This window comes from Haplochromis burtoni, unplaced genomic scaffold (assembly GCF_018398535.1).
Source record: "Haplochromis burtoni strain Fernald_Lab_line unplaced genomic scaffold, NCSU_Asbu1 Contig_209, whole genome shotgun sequence".
In the NCBI taxonomy this organism is placed as follows: Eukaryota; Metazoa; Chordata; class Actinopteri; order Cichliformes; family Cichlidae; genus Haplochromis; species Haplochromis burtoni.
Window position 1 is genome coordinate 547,750 of NW_024582570.1, and position 23,358 is coordinate 571,107.

Sequence of the window (23,358 nt, forward strand, 5' to 3'; positions counted from 1 at the left end):
TGTGGAGTTGATCGTGCAGTCTCAATTTAACGTCTGTCTCTAGATCAAACAGGATTAAATTATATATTTTTTGTAGATGTATATTTTACTCGCCTCCTCTCCATTAATTACTGTATAGATGTTTTTGCATCGTTTCAGAAACATAATGATATGTCTGTATGTGTGTTTGGAATGTATTAAGTATAGGCTATAATCTTTATGTTACATATGCTGCAGAAACCGATTAGGCTGCAGTATATTATTGCTGATAATAAGAATTTATTCTGAAAAGCTGTTTGCTGTCTTCTTTGTCTTTCATGCACACTGTGTGATTTGTCTTCACCTCTAATTTGATTCCTTAGTTTAAGAGGCGGATGATGAAGCCGCACATTAGTCACATTATAAAAAGGGTAGAGTTATGTTTTGGACACAGAAGTGACCTTTGATTAGAGAGACAGAAGGAGATAATCTGATCTTAATTTTGCCACATCTGAGTCACACAGAGTTCGCTAAATGTCAAACCGTTAATTTGAGATTATTAATAGCATCTGATTAGCGCACAGCAATGTGCTGTAAGCTTTCAAAAAACATGTTGTGGAAGAAAGTTTGATAAAAACACATATTTAAACTGGAGGCATGAAGCTGAAATAAGAACATGTTCTAATTTTGATCATTACTAATTACGATGTTTTAAAGCAGGAGTGGACAATTCATTTTTTTCAAAGGTCCACATGAGAAACTGGGACTGCTGCGGAGGTTCACGACAATAAGTCAAATGTGCTATCATCTTTGTATAATCTTATAAGCCAAACACTCATTTCTCAAGTGGCCTCTTGGGAAAATGAACAGCTCACCTCAGCCTTCAAGGAATACACCGCATACAGGTCAGTACCTATAGCTTATTTAGTTGGGTGTAGCTCGTGACCCTCTAAGAAAAAGCTAGCATGAACGCGGCGCGCATTCTGAAAGACAGAGGCACGCACGTGGCCCTAATTAAAGCCAATTAGCCATTCCGTTTGTTTTTATCACCCCAACGAAAAATATCTTCGGTTTATCACCATCCCAGAGTGACCAGCAACAACCCAGAGATGTTTTCATGTCTAAATGTACTGCCAGCCCCACTGCAGGTGAGTCATCGTTTCATTTAAACAACTCAAGACCTCTTAAAAATAGAATATACAGTCATTGGTTTGACCCATTTAGACATTTGGCGGCAGTGAAAGTTCTTTCTTCTGCGCCTCTTCTGTTAGCTGAACTGCGATTACTTATCCTAAAGTGACCGCGCGCGCGCACACACACACACACACACACAAAAAAAATTAGAGGGGAAAAACGAGTCATTCTTTAATTGCAGGGTACTTCCTCTCCTAGTTTTGGATTTACAATAACTCATGCACTAAACACTAAAACCTATGTTTATGGTATAAATTACACACGTCCTCAGACATGTAAACGTGGTTGTTGAAAAAGTTCTCAAAATTTTAATTTGTTTTTCATTTAAAAATACGAGCTAATTTTTGAGAAGCCCCCCCCCCCCAAAAAAAAATTGTTCTAACTTGATAACTAAAATGCATGTAAAATATAACGATTAAGGTATAGAAACTTTTGTTTTGAATATTTGAAATGTTTCTTAAAACTGTTAAAAACGTGTCACCAGACAAAGCCTGGCCATCTATCTGTCTGTCTGTGACAACCCTGTTGACATAAATATAAGACAAACATTACAAAATTATCTTTATGAAACATAAAATATTATTAAACAATATTTCTGTGGACCAAAGTATTTATCACATTTATTTATAATAAATATATATAATCATATATATTCCACCTCTGTAATATTCTTTGTCAATATTCTTGATATTTATAATTGAGCAATTTGTATATATTAGTGCTATTTCTTAAATTTGTAAATTCTGTAACTTTGTAACTTGTTACTTAATTGGTTTAGTCTGTTACTGTCTTGGAGCAACTGTAACCCACATAATTTCCTGAGAGATTGATAAAGTATTCTGAAATAAATATGTGATATATTTATTATTATTATTATTATTATTATTATTATTATTATTATTTTTTTTTTTTTTTTTTTTTTTTTTTAGTTTATTATTCACTATATCAGTTTGCATAATTTGAAATAAAATAATACCCGTTTTCTTATTTCACAAAGGTTTGAATAGTGTATTTGAGGAAAGAAAATGAAAGAAATAAAAAGAAAAGTGACTGTTGAAAAGTTGGGCAGTATAAGTTTCCTTATCTAAAATTGAATAAATGAAGACATGAAGTATGAACGGTATGTAAGTGTTAAAGTGAAAGGTGTATCTTATACATTATAATTTGCATATTGTTTTCTCTCTCTCATTAGCTGTGCCTGGGAATGTGCCTTCACAAGGATGTTGCAGAGGAGCATAAAAAGGCAAAAGTCCAAAGCTCTAAAATAGAACGGGACCTTCACAAACATGCCAGCATGGAGAATAATGTGGTCAAAATCCTTATGCTCGGTGTTTATTCATATATGTATCAGTTATATATTTTTAGTTACGTTTTGGCAAATTAAAATTAAATTAATTCTTCAATTTGTATGTGTCAGGTGCTCCAGAGACTGGAAAGAGTACAATTGTCAAACAGATAAAGATAATCCATAATCATGGATTCTCCAAACAAGAGCTTATAAGTTTCAAGGTAAAATTGGTTATCTGTCCTGCCTAAAGGCCAAAACAACTTTGTAGGTGGCAGATAAATGACAAAATGTCTTTGACATGTTTCACTCAGCCTGCAGTACTGGACAATCTTCTGACCTCTATGAAGACTGTTCTGCAAGGCATGGGGACACTGAGGATAAACCTTGCTAACAAGCAGAATAAGGTGAGATTAAGAGGTCTTTGTAGTCCATTTTAATTGCAACTCCTCTTCCCTGCACTAGATGACAGTCTCTATCCATACACAACACAGCATCAGTACAGAGGACTCATTATAATCCACTCTTTAACATAGAATGAAATGATGCAAATACCTTAATGTATAGTATCAAAGCACATAAAACAGTCTGAGTTCATGATGCAATTAGATGAGCCTGTGAGCACAATCAAGATGGCAAGAATGGATTTTAAGGCCATGTATACATAGGTGTTCCAAGATATCGTCATATAAAATATCCTGCCACTGTTCACGTATAAATGCCAGATAAGCCTATTTAGTATTAAATCGAACAAGAACAAGGTAGAAGACTCTGGAGTCCAGGCGTTACAGATTGGAGGCAAAAGATCGTATTTACTCTAATGCCAAAATAAATCTAGTGTCTGCTTTTTTTTTTTCTTTCTTTTTTTCCTTTTAACAATATTGTCCCTATCAGGATCATGCTCGCTCCATCCTGTCCTGCAGCCAGTGTTTGGGGGACGATCAGGAGCTCCTTCCTTTTATGGCTCATGCTTTCTGTGCACTTTGGTCCGACCAAGGAGTCCGAGCAGCTGCAGCCCGAGGATACGAGTTTGAGCTGAACGACTCTGCTCTCTAGTAAGTAGATTGACATTAAGTGACTTTATGTTGCACAACATGACCAATTATGATTGATGGTTGCAAATGTCATGGGAAATTGCCCAGTAAGAAGCATAGCGTCACATCTTGCCAATACAGAGCTACGGTAAAGAGAGCGCTGAGAATAACTTGTGCTCAGGAAATGATTTCTGTGACATTTGTGTAATAGGCTTAATTGGACCACATTTAAAAAACTGTTTGCAGAGATCCAGGGAGATGAAAATTAGAGTGGCGCAGATAAAACAAACACAATTAATGTCTGAGTTTTCTTGTTTGAGAATCCAAAGATGTGTATGAAGTTGCAGTTTCACTATCTTGGAGTATGATTCAGTGGTGACATAACTTTTCTGGATTTGATAAACTGTGTGTTTTTTTTTAGATATTAGATTACAGCTAGTATGTTTTCAAAACAATTTATTTATTTATTTATATTATTATTATTATTATTATTATTATTGAAGTGGTCAGAGCGTGTCTTTTCCCTATTGTTGTCCTCAGGTTGTGCAAATGTAGATGCTCAGTTAAAAACAAAAAGCGAGCTGTGGCAGCTACACTGCAGCCTGTAAAATGTCATGAATCCTACATGACTACTCAGCATAGATGATTTGTGTGTTGTGTCATCAGGTGAAGTGGGAATTGTTAATGTGAGTGTGGAATATGTTTTAATAAATGGCCTTATTGTTTTTCCCTGTAAGTGCAGTTATGAGACCCCCTCTCACATGTGTGATATTTTATTTAGTAAATATCTGATATTCCCCGGGCAGCTTGCTAAATTCTGATTATTATGTAAAGGCAGTTTGTTTTGCAGTCATTGTTGAAATCGTTCTTAATGCATCACTGTGACCCAATAAACAAATCAAATTGTAATTCATGTTTGATTTGAAGGTTCATGACATACGTTTTTGCATTATTATTGACTACTAGTATTAAAACATGTCTCTTTCAATTATGGCTCAAAGTTAATCTAGACATGTACTGTGACTACTTCAGTTCGTTTATTTCTCTTACAAAAAACGCTACGTTCAGATAAATTGATTTAACTTTCTGGGATTTCCTTACCTGGATAGTTGAGCATAGATCAAGATGCCTTTAATGACCTCTCCTTCAGCCTGAATTAATAGTGGAGTGTAAGTTGGTCATTCATTAGGATGTCTCTTGAATTTTGTGACTTATTGGCTTAAATTGCAGGTTACTCTTATTTAAAGACCATAAGACTGTGTACTGTGGTCAGTGTTGGTTGCATGGTCTTTTAAATGGAAATTTCTTCAGTAATTTTTATCTTTGAATGTAGAAAAAATGGTCTGAATAGAAGCTGTTATCTCAAAGGGAAAGGCAAGTAGATCTGTCGAGATAAAGTTTCTTTCATGTGGCCAGTCTCAGAGATTTGTGACGGCTTCATTATCAGAACTCGGACTTGAGAGCTGGAGGATAACGTGAAACCCGACTGCCTCTTTGTCTATGTTTTCACACTGCTGGACCCTGCATTGATTTCTCCCTCCGGAAATGTTGGATTGGACTATTGTGATAGACTTTCACAAGCTTTCCAGAAGAGCTTCAAACTGTTAGAGCAGGACCTTTAGGAACATGCATGAATTAAAATCAAGATGTCTAAAACCCTTATTTTTAGCTCCTTGTGTATATAAGTGTTGGCATGTTTATTTTGTTTGTGTGTCAGAAGCTTCAAAGTGCAGAAAGTAGAGTCTTCAGAATTCCTGATGTTTTTCTGTTAGTTCCTAGGGTGTCTTACTTTGGAAGATGACTTTGTGAACACTTTTACTTTAACATATGTTGACCCCAAAAAATAACTGCTGGGGAGCGGTGTGCGCTTCTACAGTATGACGCATGTGAGAGAGCTGCAGCCATAAATATCCATGCCTGGTTTACAGAGACTCGCCTCCATCTGCATTCTAGTTGGGCTTGTTCTCAAACTTCATCTGTGCTCCAAAGTTTTCTTTTTGTTACTTATGCTGACTTTGGATATGCGAGTATCTCAGCATGAAATTTAAAATAATCATGAACTGACTTTTCTTCACTTGTCTAAATCAGTTTGAACAAATATGTTACAGGTATGTGGTATGGTTTAGTTTGGTAAATACTTGACAGCGGAATATAGTTGCTGTGTTGGAATAATAATTTAAATGGAACAGTAAATTGTTTGTACCTATAATTAATGATAAAAAAACAAGTTACCATATGCCATAATAACATGGCCTGTTTAGAAACACAAAGCAGCATTTTAAAAGGCTAAAAACACTAGCTGCCAATTCCTTAAACTGGCTGTACAGTGGGAAGTTTCTATTGATGTTTTACTGACATGTGACTACTAACCACATGACGTTAAGTTTCCCCCATTTTGGTCACATGACAAGCTGAAGAAGTGAAGAAGGGCCCAGTTACACAAGATATAGTGGTCCACGACCATCTGGCAACCATGGGTCATGGGGAAATGAAAAATGAGGCATGACTCCCATTAGCTGTGAGTGATTGCTGGAGACTTTATAGCAGTCACTAGGAAAATGATTGCTAAAGCTTGATCGCATATCCGCCCACCCACCAGCAGCCACCTGTTGCTGGGAAAAACAAACTATATTCCCCAGCTGATTGGAGAAAATATTTTTGTCATTGCTTTTGTTGCTAACACTTTGTTGTACTTTAAATGGAGGTAATGGACTGGTCTAGAAACACTGTCCAGCTACTCTGAGCTGTAGTACAACACAAACAGGAAATGGAAACGGTTTGCCTTCAAAATAAAAGCTGCACCTTTACTACCACTTGGCAAGTAGTTGCTAAGTGTCTACAGACAAAAATGAAAAACTATAGACAGCTGTGTCAGTCTAAGATTTTGGTGCAGCGGCTTTTTTGCAACCAGTTTTACCCAGTGATAGCAAGCAGCCTCTAGAACCATTGCCAAAGCAGTTGGGGAATATGCATTTTTCACCTGCAATTGGTGGTTGTATCATGTCCAGTCACACCTACATGTACAATGTAGGTGTGATCTCATACAAACTAAATTTTGGCAAAAAACAGTGACTTGTAGTCTGAAGTCATGTTCCTTCTCCTTTGTTCTTTTCCCTTCCTCCAGTTTCTTTGAGAACATGAGTCGAATCATCGCACCAAACTACGTTCCCACAGATGCAGATGTTCTGAGAGTCAGAGTGAGGACCTGTGGAATCATTGAGACACAGTTTCAAGTTGATAAAACTGTGTTTCGGTAAGACACAAAGTCCAAATACGACAGTGCAAAGATTAAATAACTGTACCTGTAATACTTTTCCTATTTTTATTTTATTTAATATTTTATTTTTTGAAACAGTGCTTTAGAGTGGACCACTGATTGCCTGAAAAAATATGAGAAAAAAATCTGAATCACATTTAAGATTTACTGTTTGCCACTCAATCTCCCCTGTGCTCAGTGAATATTAAAACTATTTTACCTCACTATACTTTCAAGAGACGGTTGAACTCTTTGCATGTTTGCATAAACCTTTGTTATCACTGAATGAACTCTTTTATTCCCTTAACACTCTTCCAACACAAACAAAATTAGGAAATCTGGATTAAAAATCGGCCATTAAACTTAAGCCTGATGAATCAAATCCCTGCTCTCACACACTGCAATATGCTGCTGTGTACAAATATAGACCAAAACCGCACATGCAGCTGAAACAACACTCATGGACTATTTAAATAACACGGGCTGTTATTTAAATAGCAGCCCGTGTTAGAAGATAACATTTTATGTAGTTACAAAAGGACTCTAGATATTGATGCATAACCACTAAAGACCAATCTGATGACTTATGTCAGGAATGTTGTAGTTGCAAATAAAAAGGAATAGAATATACCAGTGGTGCTTTAAAGAAAGCTGTGATTTGTTGTTGTAGATTGTGCGCTTGTGCACAAATGCATTATTGGACAGCCGAGTAATGACTGAGTCAAGGAAATGGGCATCGAGAGCGCCATAAACTGCAACAAAGGCATCCAGAATTAAAGTGGTGGAAATTACTGGGTCATAGTTTTTATGAAACTGCCTGAAGGCTGATAGTTTCAGAGATTTTTAACATAAAACCAATGTAACTTTAGCACACTGTGCTAAATAGTGATAGATTATCTACTTGTGACTGTTTCTCAAGTTATTTGTTGAAAAGTTAAGAAATGAATCAATATTTCCTGCATATCAGTTTGAGGTTATCGAGATGCACTCTGTCCAACCTCATGAGCAATTTTGAGTGAAGGCAGGTGGCTTCCTGGCAATGAATCAGTCTTGAAATATGGAGGACTTTACTCTATATTCCACTCAATATTCCAAAAGTATTAGCAGAAATATAGAGAAAGTTAGCTATGACTCATTGAAATCCCAACTTTCTTTCCCATAACTCTTGTTTTTCAGAATACCCAGGCATTCATGATGCCTCCTGCCTACTTTCCCTTCACTGTGATTCTATTCGGTCTGTGGGTCACAAACAGAATCATACCAAGACTTGAATATGAATATTTTATATACTGTAGCTGCTTCGAGGACCGCAGTGTCACCCTTCAGATTTTTTCCTGTTTTTCTTGATAAAATATGAATAATATGACGTTACTAAATTATAGTTTGTAAACTTTCTGAATGCACACAATGAAAACTGAAATATTGTTTAGATTCAATTCTCTGAACTTGTTTATCGCACAGTGCTTTTGTGTTTTCAACCAGTCTACGAGGTGACATTGGTTCTACTAGCTGCTTCTAGCTTTTTACTCAAAATGCAGTTGCAATGGACGCAGGAGAAAATCTCACCAAATTAAGGAAGGATATTGCTTTTTGTAGCAGGTGATATGATATCACTGTTGTTCAGTGGTTTCATTTAAATTTATTTCATTAAATTCATTTAAGTTTTCTTGTCTTGTGTTCTGTCTTTAAATTGATCTTAAATGCTTTTTTTGTTTTATAATGAATATTTTGTTGCCCTGCAAATATGACTAAAGCAGACTGAGTCAGTCCCATCTCTTTTGCTGAACTCGGTGTTTAAGTTGTCTATATCTAGTTCTGATCCTGTTCTTGTACTTGATGGGGAAAAGCCATAAAGAGCCCTCTTTCCATTATAAATGATGGCTTTTCTGTCCTCACTACATAAATACTGCTGTCAAATGCCACTGTTAAAACTTATTGTCACCCAGCTTGTTAACGCTTACTCTTGACCAATGGGGTAAATGCTTCATTGTCTCTGACATGAAGACGGCAATCATAGCACCCCAAAATGGGAACTCATTACCTGTGTCACCAAGACCCTTCACTTCACTTGGTGCAGAGTCTTGTTGAGATAAATTGCTCCAATAATTTAAACGGGTGAAATGTTATTTCTGAGTGTCGAGCACGCTGCCGTATGAATTGGGTGCTTATCCAGAGCTGCACAATGAGGCAAGTCAGCTGCTGGTTTGATTTGTAGTGAGACACTTCCTAACCTAAAAAAATGAAGTAAAACTACTTATACAGATTGTTGCCTCTGCTTCTCCTAATTAACTTATTTGCATAATGGCATTCCTTCTAAATAAATTGTATCATTTCTAAATATGAAATGTTCTCAGGCGACTTTATTTCAGAGCACCAAGGCCTTAGCAATTTAATTTTGAGCTATAAAATATGTAAAAGGTAGTGATTACTCTATTTCCCAACTTGTTTTTTTTTTTTTTCTAAATAAAGCTTAAAGTTTTTTCTTGTTGACAGGCTGTATGATGTCAGAGGCCAGCAAAGTGCGAGGAGGAAGTGGCTAAGCTGCTTTGAAGGTATTCAAGCTGTGGTGTTTGTTGTGGCCCTCAACAGCTATGATATGACACTACTGGAGGATCCTTCTGTGGTATGTTGTCACAAACTGTGATTAGAAATCTCTACAGCCAGTGGTTTTTGCTCAGTTGGAGTTAAAATTGCCGCTTTCCTGATTAGAATCGGCTGCAAGAAAGTCTTGAACTTTTTTCATCAATCTGCATCCACACGGTTTTCCAGCAAACCACCATGGTAAGTTTTTGCAGTTTGAGTTTCTTTAACCCTTTATTGGATCATGTTCTTCCTACCATTAATTGATTAAAGGGTTCAAATGTTATATTTGAAAGTTGGATATTAGAGTTGTGTCGTGTTTTAAACTTTGTGCGAATGACTGAAGGACTGTTTTGTTCATTTCTAGTATACATATTAGGCATACAAAGTCTGAGATGCAGGATATTTCATTTAGTTAAAGAAGCTGCGAGGACTGTTTGAGAGACGCTGTGTTTAGTTTTCTTTCATACTGAGAATTTCAAATTGTTTTTATGAGCAAAAATCAGCCATCAGCACCTGAACTTAATACAATTGAAGGATTTAATTTTCTTTCAATTTGAATAATTTCTGCATGATTGTGTGTTAAAACTGAACAACCAATTATAGTGTTACACGAGAAATGTGAAGAAAATCTATTTAGATGGTTAGAATTATGACTTCATACTGACTGTAGCTGATTTGGATGGATCTGAACTTGCATGTCTTGGCATACCGGTTTTTGCATACCAGTGATTTTAATGCTGCTGAATGTTCAGATATTTTTCTTTCTTTAAAATGGACCTCGAGTGTACGAACAGTTGCTTTTGTAGATATTTGAGACTGAGAGTCATGTTGTTGAAAATCCCAGTGAAGAGGTTTCAGCAGGAATAATTGTATTATTAACACTCCTTATTTCTCTCCTACAGATTCTGTTCATGAACAAAACGGACCTTTTCCGGGAAAAGATCCTAAAATCTGGAAGACACTTGAGACTTTACCATTCTAGCTATAAAGGTACATTATAGAAACCCTCCACCCACTTTTCTTTTCTAAATGTCTTTTGAAGACATATGAAGGAATTAAACCTTTTATGAGATTTTTTTTTTTGTGAACTGCAATTCCAAGAGAATTAATTTGCAACACAACACACCCACACTCTCAACCGCTAATATTCAGCTGCTTGCTAATGCCAATATCTAACCATCCAATCACACGATAGCATTTTATTGCATTTAGTATGTGTACATGGTTAAGACTTCATGCTGAAGTTCAAATTGAGCATCAGAATCAAGAAGAAAGTTGATTTGAAGTGACAGAGTATTTCAGAAACTGCTGATCTTCTGAGATTTTCACACACAATTTTTAAGCTTCACACAAAATGGTCTGAAAAGACAAATTATCCAGTAAGCATCGGTTCTCTGGGTAATGTCAGAGGAGAATGAGCAAACTGCTTCAAACTGCTAGGAAGGAAAAGAACTTCAAATAACTGTTATTTAGCAATGACGTGCCGATTAGCATCTCTGAATGCACAACATGCTTGCACATGGGGTCATCAAAATTGGACAATTGAAGGTTGGAAACGATGCCTGATCTGCGTCTCGATTTCTGCTGCAAAATTGAGATGGTAGGGTCAGCATTTGGCATTAAAAAACATGAAAGCCTTTTAATGTTCAGGCTGGTATAATGGTGTGGGGAATATTTTCTTGGCACACTTTGGCCCCTTGGTAATAATTATGTACTGTTTAAGTGCAACAGCCTACCTGGGTATTGTCACTAAATGTCCACGGTGTATCAATCCTCTGATGGCTGCTTCCAGTAGGATAATGTGTCAAACTGGTTTCTTGAACATTACACTGAGTTTACTGTATTCAAAAGACCAGGTCTCAATCAATAGAACACCTTTGGGATGGGGTGGAACAGGAGACTAACATCCTGGATGTGTAGCTGACAAATTTGCAGCAACTATGTGATGCTGTCTTGGCTACATTTCAGGTCATTTAAAGGAAGCTCTTAGTCTGTTTGGGGATTATCAAGAAAAACAAAAAAATGCCTGGTTTGAAATGTACTGATTAACCTTTGCGCAGTTAATTCTTTTTCTCCTGCTATCATAGGTGCTGATGGTGATGTGGATGCTGCAGCCCACCATATCACTGCAATGTTCTCAGCATGTAACAGCAACCCTGACAGGCCTGTGTACCACCACTTCACCACTGCCATAGACGCCACAAGCGTACGGGTGGCATTTCATGTGGTCGTTGATCAGATTATGAGGGGGAACCTAGAAGCTGTTCAGCTTGTTTAAGTCTTCTGAGACTCTTTAAATTGTTTTAAGTCATTCATTGCTGTAATTTCTCTGTAAATTCTCATGTGTGCTTTTGTCTTTTAGAACTTCAAAATCTGATGAAGTAATACTATTTAATTGTTCTTTTTATAACATTTTAAATAAACATATGCTTTTTAAGCATGTCTGATCATTTTATAATTTGGCTCTTTTCTTCTTACCCTGTCTTTTACTGTTAAAAACCCAAAAATATACATGCAGCAACATTTCGTTGACAACAGAAGGTTAACTGCAACTTTGGAAATGTTTCATTTTAAATGTTGACATTTAGTACCACTAACTTGTCATTGCAGTGCTTGAGCTAAGGCATTTCAGCTTGCAATTTTGGGTGCAAGCAAAAAATCACACTGTAATACCTCAGCAGACTGAACAAGGATGAAATACTTTATTCAAGAAAACTCATAAACATTAATACATTTCTTTTCAAGCTTAAAAATTAAGAGCAGGTTTATTCTGGTCAAATGGTTCATAAGAGTAGCGTCTCTAGTGCAACACCTATTAAAATGTCCAGTTTTAAAATGTCAGTCCTGCAAGAAGTATGCTTGGTCATCTATCCCAGCTGTTGGCTTTGCTGCTTAGTCTGCTTCACAATCTGACGAGTCCAGAGAGAGGAAGACATCGGCTTTGCACCGAAATGAAGCCTTGATGTCCTGGATGCGTTCACAGCTCTGCAGGTTTGGTGTAATGTCTTTTATACAAACAGGCTGTTTGGAGAGAGGAAAAAGACAAATGGTACTGCATGAGAGCGCATCCGAAATCAATATCCTTATATATTGTGGAAACCTGAGTAAGTTGACATAAGATTTTTATTTTTTATTTTTAAGGAAGTACCATTGAGGTATTTTGCACGTAACATTTACACAAAATTTAAAGTGGAAAAAAGTGCTTAAAAGTTGTTGCTCTAAAAATAAACATTTGGAAAATTGTAGATTACAGACTAGCACAGTTAAGCTTTAAATTTTTATATTTTGCTATAAAATGAGATTTTTTTTAAACTATTAACTTTATTATTTGTGCTTAAAAAAATGTACAAATAAGAGTCTAACGGTGCTGAATGGACAGCTCCTTCCTTACTGAAGTGACAGATTATCATAAAAACAATACTTTTCATTTTTTTTCCACTAGATTTTATTTATGTTTGTCTGTAAGCGTGCTATCCTTAGTCGAAAAGAAAATTAGATTTTTAAAATTCTTTTTAAAAAGCGACCACTCACCATCGTCTTCAAGAAGGAACTGGACGCCGGGATCTCAGAGAACACGTTGTTTGTTGCGGACTCGTCAGTGTCTGCATGGTGCGGCTCCTCTCTCCTCACGTAAGCTGATCTCCGAATACCGGACAGCAAACCGGACGCCCTGCCTACGGAGTAGTAGGTTGGGCCGGCCACCTGCTTGTACCATGCCTCCGTTGGACTGCAAGCGACCAGCACTGAGATGACTACAATGGGGAGCGCGAGTTTAGGAGACCTCTTCATGACGAGCACTGACGCTTGAATGTTCGCACCTCTACTCTAGAGCAACAAGTCCTATTGGAAGTGACCGCTCACTGCTCGTATCCTCGTTTTCCGAGTCTACTTATAGCGACCCGTGATTATGCAGCTAGTTTTCGTCACGGAAAGCTGCGCGATCATTGATATACTATAGGCTAGATTGCGCTTTTAGATGGGGTGTGTTTGATGCGTGTATTTCCAGGGTGACGCAAATTCTCGGTTTATTTCTGTAGGTTTTAATCAAAGGGATTTAACAAAATATGGTAAATTACAGGAATTTTTAAAAACATTGTCCCTCCACTTACACAGGCTGCAAAATAACTGGGCAGTTGACCATGTTAATGTCCAAATGTATGGCCTTTTATTTCAACATTAGTTAATTCCGTAGGTGTTTATATGTCAGTATGGAAATCCCTCTCATTGTGTTATTGCGATGGAAAGTAGTGATAGAAACTGCTGCTGTGCAGAACAAAATACAAAGCCTTTGGTCTGTTATAAATACAGAGTTAAATGTGCTGCCTGTTGTGTATCTTTGCGTATAAACAATTCATGGGGCCAGTCTGAGAACTCCTCACCAACTCATCATGGCTAGTGTGATCTTAAAGACCTTTGGTTGCATTTTCTCAAATGGTCACATTTCAGTTTTTGCAAATATTTAATCGTTATACCAGATCCAGACTGACTACTGTTGTTTCTTAACTGAAGCCCCTGTGTAACAACTCACCTATGATAAAGGCTGAAGCTGAATTATATGTCATCGTAGAAACTCAAAATAAACAACAGACTTATTAAAAAGACATCAGATAAAAAGAAAGATGATCAATTTGGATTTTCTTAGACATGAGGAATGCCTAAAATCTCCACTCAAGACAGGCCTGCTGAAATGTAAATACAGATGATTCACCTACAGTGAACAACAGGTGACAAATCAGTCTTTTCTGGAAAACATCTAGAAAAAGAAAAGTCTGCTCAGGTTTGAAACATCATTCTTTGAGTGGATGAAACCAAGATCATCTTAAGGAAAGGACGGGCTTATCATTCAAAACATATCACATCATCTGTTAAACATGGTGGATGTGACTTGATGACACAGTTTGAACTGATCGATCAGTATTCTGCTAATTATCATTACAATTTATATATATATATAAAATTATATATTTATTATATATATATATATATATATATATATATATATATATATATATATATTTATATTATTATATATATATATATATAATATATATTAGTATATATATATTTATATATATATATATATATATTATATATATATATATATATTATATAAGCTGTGCATTATGTGGGTAGAATTTATATACTTTATATGACCTTAAAATATATAACTATCCATGTATTTGACAATAAGGAAGATTATTATCATGAGAATGATAGGGGGATGTGGCTCAAGAGCTGTGCGTTGTAATCGGAAGATTGCCGGTTCGAGCCCCGGCTTGGACAGTCTCGGTCGTTGTGTCCTTGGGCAAGACACTTCACCCGTTGCCTACTGGTGGTGGTCAGAGGGCCCGGTGGCGCCAGTATCCGGCTGTGGCTACAATGTAGCTTGCCATCACCAGTGTGTGAATGTGTGTGTGAATGGGTGGATGACTGGTTGTGTAAAGTCCTTAGGGACTAGAAAAGTGCTATACAAATACAGGCCATTTACCATTTACCATGAGAATAGGATGCCAATTATAACATATACAGGGTGTTCCCTGCCTCTTGCCTTATAGTAGCTGGGATAGGCGCCAGTTCCCCCGTGACCCTGAACTGGATAAGAAGAGAATAGATGGATGGATAATGATTAAATAATGGTTATTATTGTTGTTAATAAATCATTTGAACATATTTTTCATTCCATTTTCTCTCTGTTTTTCTCAAGCTGGTTACTAACAAAAGTGACATACGTATTAGTTCTTGTCAAGCGTTATGTGTTACATATACTCACCTTCCCCATTATCCCCCTGTGCTAATGTCTGAAACAACGTGTTTTTATTACTGCAATATTAAAGATAAAACATTAAAAATGTGTATAATGATCATTTGAAAGAAGATAAATGCAAAAGTGGCTTTATGCTAGGCTACAGATGGTAAAGATCCACAACGCAGCTGCAAAACAACCCAAAAATATCTGAAGACAAATAGATTGCTCTTAAGTGGCTGAGTCAATAACCTGATCACAAGCATGTTATTCATTTACTGAAGACAGAACAGAAGGCAGAAAGACTCACAAAGGAGCAACAAGTGAATGCAACTGCAGCAAAGGCCTGGCAGAGCATCTGAAGAGAGGAAACACAGTAGACAGCCTGAGTAATTCTAGTAAAGCTCTTATGAAGTTCCTATGATCCTGAAATGCAGAAAAAGCTGGTTATCTAATCATGTCAGCCTCTCAGTTCACAGCTAATGCAACTGTAAGATTTTAGTCTTACACCACCCCTTCACCTCCACGCTTTATTTTTCATAATCACTCAATCCAAAAAGGCAAATAAATGAAACATAAACCAAAACAGTGTCTTATGGACAACGACACAATGTGCACATTGTTAAACAAAAAATGATTAAAAAAACGCAGCTCCCGATTGCTACCTCTGCTCTAACTCTGCTTTCACCACAACAAAGCAGCATCAGACTGTCACGCACATGCACAGGGGATGGGGTTTCTCGGTACTGCTCTCAGTTAAACGGCAAGAGATAACGTGTTTCTTGAAACTGCGGCTTAGATGACCTGATTTTAAGTCTCTTTTTTTTTTCTTTACAGGAAGCAGTGTGTACAGTATCTAGAGTACAAAATCAGTAAAGAAGAAAAAAAAGAGGAGATGTTCATTTTGAGAACAAAACATCAAATGCAAACTTGCAAATGTCTCTTCTTGTGAGCATTTTAACATCAGGAAGGAGTTTCAAGTATGTATGAAGAACACAGACACCTGACATGGATGTTAATGTTGCTGTTTCTGACAGGTAAATGCAGCACTTGTATCTTCTTTAATGTTTTACAAGAATGCTAAACGATTACAGCTATCGAGTGAATCTGTCTCTTTTAGGTGTTCTCTGCAATATGTGGAAAGTGAAGCATCAGCAGCGTCTTATTTGTGCAGTCAAAGGCTCCTCAGTCATTTTTCTTTGTTCATTTCAAAATCCTGACAACCAAACAGTGAGGAGGGTCCTGTGGGGTCACCTACAGCCTGCGACTTTAAAGGCTCGCTTAATTTCTAGCAGTTTACGAACTCTTTTCACAAGATTCCAGTACATCGGAAACACATATCACAATTGCTCTTTGAAAATACACCAGGTGGAGTGTAGTGATGTAGGGAGATACTTTGTCAGATTTAACACCATGTCTAATAGACCTCATGAAGAAAATGCCCCAGTACTGAAGGTTGTTGGTAAGTTTTTGTTGCTGCTGTTGTTGTTCTTTAAATAAATAAAAAGCTTTTAACAGTTAAGATTAAAGTGTCGCTTTGCTTTTTCAGATTTGACTATTTTTATGTCAAAACCTTCTGTAAAGGAAGCAATAAGGGAAGGCGACTCTGTAAATCTCACCTGCATGAACAGTTGTGATGGTGGTAAGATTTCATCTGCGTACACCTGGTTTAAGAATGGAGAGCCATTACACGAAGGAGCAGCTCTTTATTTAAGAAACGTGTCCCCCACAACCTCTGGAAACTACACTTGTTCTCTAAAAACACACTTAGGATCAACTTCAAGAGTCCTGGGTATAGATGTTGAATGTGAGTACAAGACACAAGATCAGTACTTTAAGGTAAAAAGGAATAATTAATGATGCTGAAATAGTAATGAGTAATGATCTCCTACATTCTGCCTTTTAGCATCTTAAATCTCTGAACTGTTTATAGCATTGAGTAACCTGATAATGGGAAATGTCTAAGAATTATTAGTGAGAAGTAGATCAGTGAATTACACTATTTATACTGTTATATACTCATTGAGCTATTACGTCACAGAAATGCACGGGGGCTTTTAATGACTGTCTAATTGGCATGATATTTCTGCTCAAGCTTCTGGGACTTATTTTAAGAATAACACATACGCAAACTAGCTTTAATGTGCACACTAAAATACATTAATTCTGATGCAAATATTCTCATGCAATATTTATTTAGTCTTAATTAAAACTTCAGTCTTTTCTTATTATAAGCTAAACTGCTATTGTTACCTACACATAACAGATCTAAGCTGGATGTGAACCCCGGTCTCTAGCGTGAGAGCCGCGAGCTTTATATGCTGCCATCAGTTCTAGTCACCTACCGCTGACTCATAGGGAGTTGAGTAATGTGCAATTACGTCCAAGGATAATTTCTGGATAATTACACAGTTTTTGTGACTTTGTCACTGCACACCAGCACAGTGGGTTTTAAATTAAACAGGCAAGATGTGATCACAGTCCAGATATTCAGCTTTAAATTAAGGATCTGGAGCTTAGTGTACTCCTAGTGCTTGGATAATTGGGAAGGTTGCTTCTTATGCGGTCCTTTGCATATTTCTAAATTTTCACACTGATAACTGACAACGATAACGCACAAATAATAAAATTAATTTTCAGATGGCCCTAGGAACACCACAGTGCTTGTCCAACCACCTTTGGGGGCAGACCCTGGCAGCGACTTTACCCTGATTTGCAGCAGTCATGCAAACCCCCCCCCGTGGAGAATTATACGTGGTTCAGAATAGCTGCAGGTGATTCTGTAAATGTTGGACATCAGCCAGTGTTCCACCCTAGGGACAGTGACCAGTATTTATGCAGTGTCACCAACAAACACGGAAGTCAAAACTCTTCTGTTGTCACTTTAAACATTAAAAGTAAGTAGGTTTGAGTGGCTGGTGCTATTGGATGCTTTCTGACTCGCATCAATAACCATTAAAAGTTTTCTTGGCTCTGGCATTACTGAATTAAAACAATGAATTTGTTTTACAGAAAACTGGCCAATGTTTTGGGGATACATACTTGTCATTGTAACAGTTGCTGTAGTTCTGATTGTGACCACTTTTATTGCTGTTAGAAGGTGAGTGTTACCTAATTTTGAAATGTCACTAATTTTGTAACACATCGCCTAAATTCTGTTTATCTTTCAGACTTAACAAAAAGCAAATGAGGTCACCGGTGGAAAGTGGTGAGAAAGAATCGCAGGTGCTACTCTTACTGCTGGACAATCATTAATTAATAACAGAAGTTCAAATTTAGAGTTCAGTAGAAAAAAATGAAGATTGTTGTTAATTGTGCGTTGCTTCTTTGTGACTTTATCTAGAACACAGGTCGTGTCAGCAGGCTCTCAATGTGTGATGATAACCAACCACAACATCAGGATCAGAGTGAAGGAGAAACCACTGAAATCGTCTACGCGGCTGTTTACTTCCACAACAAAAGAAAGCCAAACACGTGAGATATTTCAACAATATAAGATAAAAACATATTATTTATTGTACTGGAGGAACATGCTGATAGAATGTATTACGTGCAGGGAGCAGCAGAAGAACACCCAAAGTGAAGATGTCATTTACAGCACAGTGTGCAGGTAAGACTCAGACAGTACACCACTACTACTACTAATAATAATGATAGTAATAATAATAATAATATGGGAAATTGTGTATCTGTCAGGAGCTATGAACACTTCATTCTGTTACATGCTGTCATTTCTGTATCATTACTTAGACCAGTTTGTGCAGCTTTGAACCACCCACAGAACCGACAGGAGGCAGCTGGCCCAATGTATGCCTCGCCTAAAAGAAAGCAGCCTCCATATACTGAAGAGGGAGCCTGTTTGTTAAAGGGGTCAAAGTTCTAGTGACTTCACACTGGGTGAACTTGTGAGGAGAGGAACAGTGACCTGCCCACTCTCCCATACTGCCCATTCATGTCCCAAGATTTGATGTTGGGGTTCGAGATCTTCTGCTTGATTCCAGCTCCAGGTTGAATTCTTTGTCATTCTATATTATTTATTATTTTAGTATGTTGTGAGTACTGTATTTTATTTATGCATTCCCCCCATTTTTCACTATTGTTAATGCTCTGCATTCTCCTGTGTTAGCATTAACTTCGGTGTTTGTCTTGTTTGTTCTCTTTTCTGTTTTACTGGTTTTACTGCTTCCTATCTATCCTCACCTGATTTCCTGTTGTGTAATCCCTAATCAGCCCTTGGTGTGTATGTATATTCCTTTGCTGTGTTGTGTCGGTCTTGTTCAGTTACGTTCCTGATGGTACGCTGTACTGTTCTAGTCTCCTTTGTGCCTTTTGGATGTTGCTATTTGGAGTTCCTTTTTAAACCATTTTGTATTGGATTTATTTCCTCCATTAAAGCTCATTTTCTGTTGAACATTATGTCTCCTGCGATTGGGTCTTCAATTACTCAAACAACACAATTTTAGATCTGAGGTAGCAGGTCACAGGGGGAATTTAGAAAGAAGAAGAAGGAGGTGTTTTCACATTACTGTAATGAACTCCAGTGGATAATAGTAATCAGAGGCAGTACTATACTGTCAATATTCCATTAGTATGTGATGTATAATGCAAAGAAAAAGAAAACAGACAAATGAAGTAGGAAAGAAAAGTAAAGAGCAGTGTGTGAATGCTTTTTTAAAAGAACTACAAATTGTTCTTGTCTATGATTCGACTTAAAGAGACAACAGTGACAAATTCTCAGAAGTTCTTAAACTTCAAGAACTCCGCCACTCACCTCGCTATCAATTATAGAAATTCTCTGCAGTTCAGATCGGTTTGTCACTGTGGACATGATCAGTCAGTGCGTTCATCTATCAGTGGACTGACCTCCTTACCCAGGGTAGGAGGCAGGGTCAGAACCTAATGTGACCCATGTGGCCTATGGATTGTGGTAGGAAGTCAGAAAGACCCACACAGACACAGGGAGAACATAGAAACTCCACACAGAAAAGCCTCAGTGTGGATTTAAAACACAGATCTGTGCACCATGCCACTGCTTGCCTTTACAAGTCATGCATTATAAGATAATGTGAATAAAACACTGTAATGGCACATTGCATGCATCAACATCAAACCTAGCAGTAATGGCTGTGCACGTGAGTCGTTTCCCATTTTTCCCACAGAGGGGTTCATATTATAAATTTGCTGTGAAATCTGTTCATTGTTGTGTGATATGAGTGTTAGCTGTTAATCAGTGGTGGGCAGTAAAACGTCTGGTGACATGCATGAGATTCAAGAGAATGAATCGTTATGTTCCAGCAACATTTGGTTAGAAAAGAAGATCAGAGAAAACAAAACAAACATACCACAGCGCCTCTGATGCTGCTACATGGTTTCATATGCTCTCTTCTAAACCTTAGATGTTGACTGCATCTGTGGTTTGCATGACCAGATGGCACCTACCATGTAGAAAGTAGCGCATAGCAGACAAAGAAGATAAAGAACAAAGTCACTTTTTCTCTGTCCGTTCGTGATAACTTTAAGTGATTCTAAACTTTATGCTTGTGTAACTTAAAAAAGCTCCAACATGTGCACTGAACACATCACCCTAAAATTGACACTAACACTGTTCTTTGGAGGTAAGTGCGACATTTATTTCTTATTTTAAGGGAATTTCGAAATGTTTAAGCAATAGAAAATTAAGATTAATGCTTCTGTTCCAGGTGTTCTCTGCAGTAAGTGGAAGGTAAACTATCAACAGCCTTATATGTGTGCAGTGAAAGGATCATCTGTTGTCATTCTTTGTTCATTTTCCTATCCTGACAATCACATAGTACAGGAAGTCATGTGGGGACACAAAAATATTTTTGCAGGTCCGTTCATTTATCACAGTGGCTCAAATAATAGCTCTTCGCGATTTCAGTATGTTGGTAACAAACGGAATAACTGTTCACTGCAAATACACCAAGTGGAGCACAGTGATGAAGGAAAATATGCCTTTAGATTTATAACCAACTCCACAAATGGCCAATGGACTGGAAAAAGTGGGTCAACACTAAAAATCGTTGGTAAGATTTAATTTTGGTTTTCTTTTTAAAGAATTTCGACTCCCCTTTGCTGTTTAATCTGACAAGGTCGAAACATAAGTTATTCATTTCTCTCATAGATTTTAACATTTCCATGACAAAACTCAAAAGACACGAATCAATCCAGGAAGGCGACTCTGTGAATCTTACTTGCACAGACAGATGTGATGTTGGCAACTTCTCATCTGTCTTCACCTGGTGTAGGAATGGAGAATACCTGCAGGATGGACGAGTGCTGCAATTAAGAAATGTTTCCTTCACAAACTCTGGAAACTACACTTGTTCTCTAAAAACAGGCACAGGAACAACTTCAGGAGTCCGACATGTTGATGTTGAATGTGAGTATTGTATAGCGATGTTTTAAACCTTACATACTGCTTAGGCCAAATTTGACCCATTTTGACATTTGACCTGAGCAACAATACCAGAGATGTGATTCTTTCAGCTTGAAATTGGATGACTTTTGCAAAAATGACCCAAACTATTACAAAGTTGAAAGTTTTTCTACAGTTCAGCCATGACAGTGTTATGAGAACTGTTACTGTTCACATCACATTTGCCCAGGTTCCCAGAGACAGGTGCCTGCTGGCTTTTGAATTGTAATGGACTCGTTAAACAGTGAAATAGCAAAACAGCATAGGAGTGATCAAATAGGATGTGCATGATAAGATAATTCAGAGGGTCATAGATGTGCGGCAGATAAAATCTTTGAAATTTACAGAATAAAATGCTTTATAAATGTAAGGTTAAAACATGAATTGTAGTTAAAAGCATTTTAAATCATTGACTAAATGTTGCAAAATCTAACAGATACACAGTCCTTACTCTCTAAAACTTAAATTAAGAATGAATGATTCATTTACTAATGCCAAGTGGCTGTTTGTGCATTCAAATACTCTGAAGACATATGAGCAGTATGTAAGAGTTAAGCATGGAAACATTGTTGTTTACTGCAACACATTAAATATTTCCTCACAATTTAGATACCAAAATAATGAATCTGATTTATGCAAGATGATTTCACTAATGACTTTATTTTAGATGGCCCCAGGAACACATCAGTTTCTGTCACACCATCAACAGAGACCCTGATCTGCCACAGCCGTGCAAATCCAGCAGTGGAGAACTATACCTGGTTTAAAATATATAATGATCACATTTCAGCTGCAGGACACCAACATGAACTACATTTGAAGAAGGATTTTCAGGGTGATCACAACTATTTCTGCATGGCTACAAACAAATACGGGAGTCACAACTCCTCTACAGTGCTGTTAAGGGGCAAAGGTAAATAGATTTATGTTCCAAACACTGTGGCTTGTGCAGACACAACTTTGCAAAGAGGAGTCTGCCCTTGGAAACCCTTCCAAACAAACCGTACTTGTTCAGTCTTTTTTACTTTAACGTGCAACATCCATGTTTCCTCAGTGTACTGGTGGACAGGCACCAGAGATCAGATTGCTATCTGTACTTCTATTGCTGCACTCCTCATCGTGGTCACTGTTGTTGCCATCAGAAGGTAAAGTGTATTTATATTTGTTACAGCTCACACATGCAACAATAAAGTGATGGAAATCTCTTCTTTCAGACAATGCGCAAAAAGGACAGAGTCACAAGAAAATGAAAATGAGGTAAACATGCAGATGACGCTACAATTAAGCTTACTGGTTGTGTTGTTTTTTTCCTTAATGCAGAGGTTAGCTCATTATGAGGTTGCCTAATAAGTTAGTTTATTGAAGAAACCCATTTATAGTTTACTCAAGTTATTCGCAAGTTATTTTGTGTTGTCTGACTGAGTACAATTCACCAAGCAGGAAACTTATATATGTGTTCTTTGATGTCTTATTAATTATTGTATCTAGAATACGGACTACTGCAACTATCCCGTGGTTGACATGAGCCAGTCACAAGAGGAACAAGTCATGCACTCAACGATCGTTTTTAGAAGCAAAACAAAAGCATGCGTGTGAGCTATCCCTGCAGCTTCAACATATTATTCAACTTGTGCTGCATTTTTCACTGATCCACTATGTCATCAGCAGGGAGCAAAAGATGGACTCAACTAATGATGATGATTGTACCATTTACAGCACACTGTACAGGTAAAGTTCAACAAGAACAAATTTCATAAATCACAGTTCAGCTCCAGACAATAGTGTAAGGCACAAATTGGACAACATCAATCAATCAATCAATCAATCAATCAATCAATCAATCAATCAATCAATCAATCAATCAATCAA

The 23,358-nt window shown here is 37.2% G+C and overlaps 3 protein-coding genes across 3 annotated transcripts in view; 2 read left to right on the forward strand and 1 right to left on the reverse strand.

Annotated features, from left to right (window-relative positions):
• The first annotated feature begins 35 nt into the window (after positions 1-35).
• On the forward strand, positions 36-11,776 carry LOC102289016 (guanine nucleotide-binding protein G(o) subunit alpha). The gene is made up of 10 exons (XM_005936184.3): positions 36-1,106; positions 2,345-2,480; positions 2,570-2,661; positions 2,752-2,844; positions 3,332-3,492; positions 6,596-6,724; positions 9,221-9,350; positions 9,437-9,508; positions 10,213-10,300; positions 11,398-11,776. Exons 1-10 carry the CDS (start codon positions 1,068-1,070, stop codon positions 11,586-11,588), a joined length of 1,131 nt encoding a protein of 376 aa, XP_005936246.1. The 5' UTR covers positions 36-1,067; the 3' UTR covers positions 11,589-11,776.
• Positions 11,777-11,972: 196 nt separating this feature from the next.
• On the reverse strand, positions 11,973-13,189 carry LOC102289329 (neuropeptide B). Its single transcript, XM_005936185.2, has 2 exons — positions 12,842-13,189; positions 11,973-12,331 (listed from the first exon to the last, which is right to left on the reverse strand). Exons 1-2 carry the CDS (start codon positions 13,097-13,099, stop codon positions 12,203-12,205), a joined length of 387 nt encoding a protein of 128 aa, XP_005936247.1. The 5' UTR covers positions 13,100-13,189; the 3' UTR covers positions 11,973-12,202.
• Positions 13,190-14,994: 1,805 nt separating this feature from the next.
• Positions 14,995-23,358, forward strand: part of LOC121815420 (B-cell receptor CD22-like) — a 10,016-nt gene continuing 1,652 nt past the window's right edge. The window contains exons 1-14 of the mRNA XM_042226382.1: positions 14,995-16,090; positions 16,174-17,950; positions 18,066-18,153; positions 18,224-18,278; positions 18,397-18,527; positions 18,610-18,663; positions 18,804-20,668; positions 20,753-21,097; positions 21,196-21,453; positions 22,157-22,402; positions 22,544-22,634; positions 22,704-22,746; positions 22,978-23,081; positions 23,158-23,217. Of these exons, the coding sequence (XP_042082316.1) occupies positions 20,617-20,668; positions 20,753-21,097; positions 21,196-21,453; positions 22,157-22,402; positions 22,544-22,634; positions 22,704-22,746; positions 22,978-23,081; positions 23,158-23,217 (1,199 nt within the window). The 5' untranslated portion in view covers positions 14,995-16,090; positions 16,174-17,950; positions 18,066-18,153; ... (2 more) ...; positions 18,610-18,663; positions 18,804-20,616. The remainder of the gene's footprint in view (positions 16,091-16,173; positions 17,951-18,065; positions 18,154-18,223; positions 18,279-18,396; positions 18,528-18,609; positions 18,664-18,803; positions 20,669-20,752; positions 21,098-21,195; positions 21,454-22,156; positions 22,403-22,543; positions 22,635-22,703; positions 22,747-22,977; positions 23,082-23,157; positions 23,218-23,358) is intronic.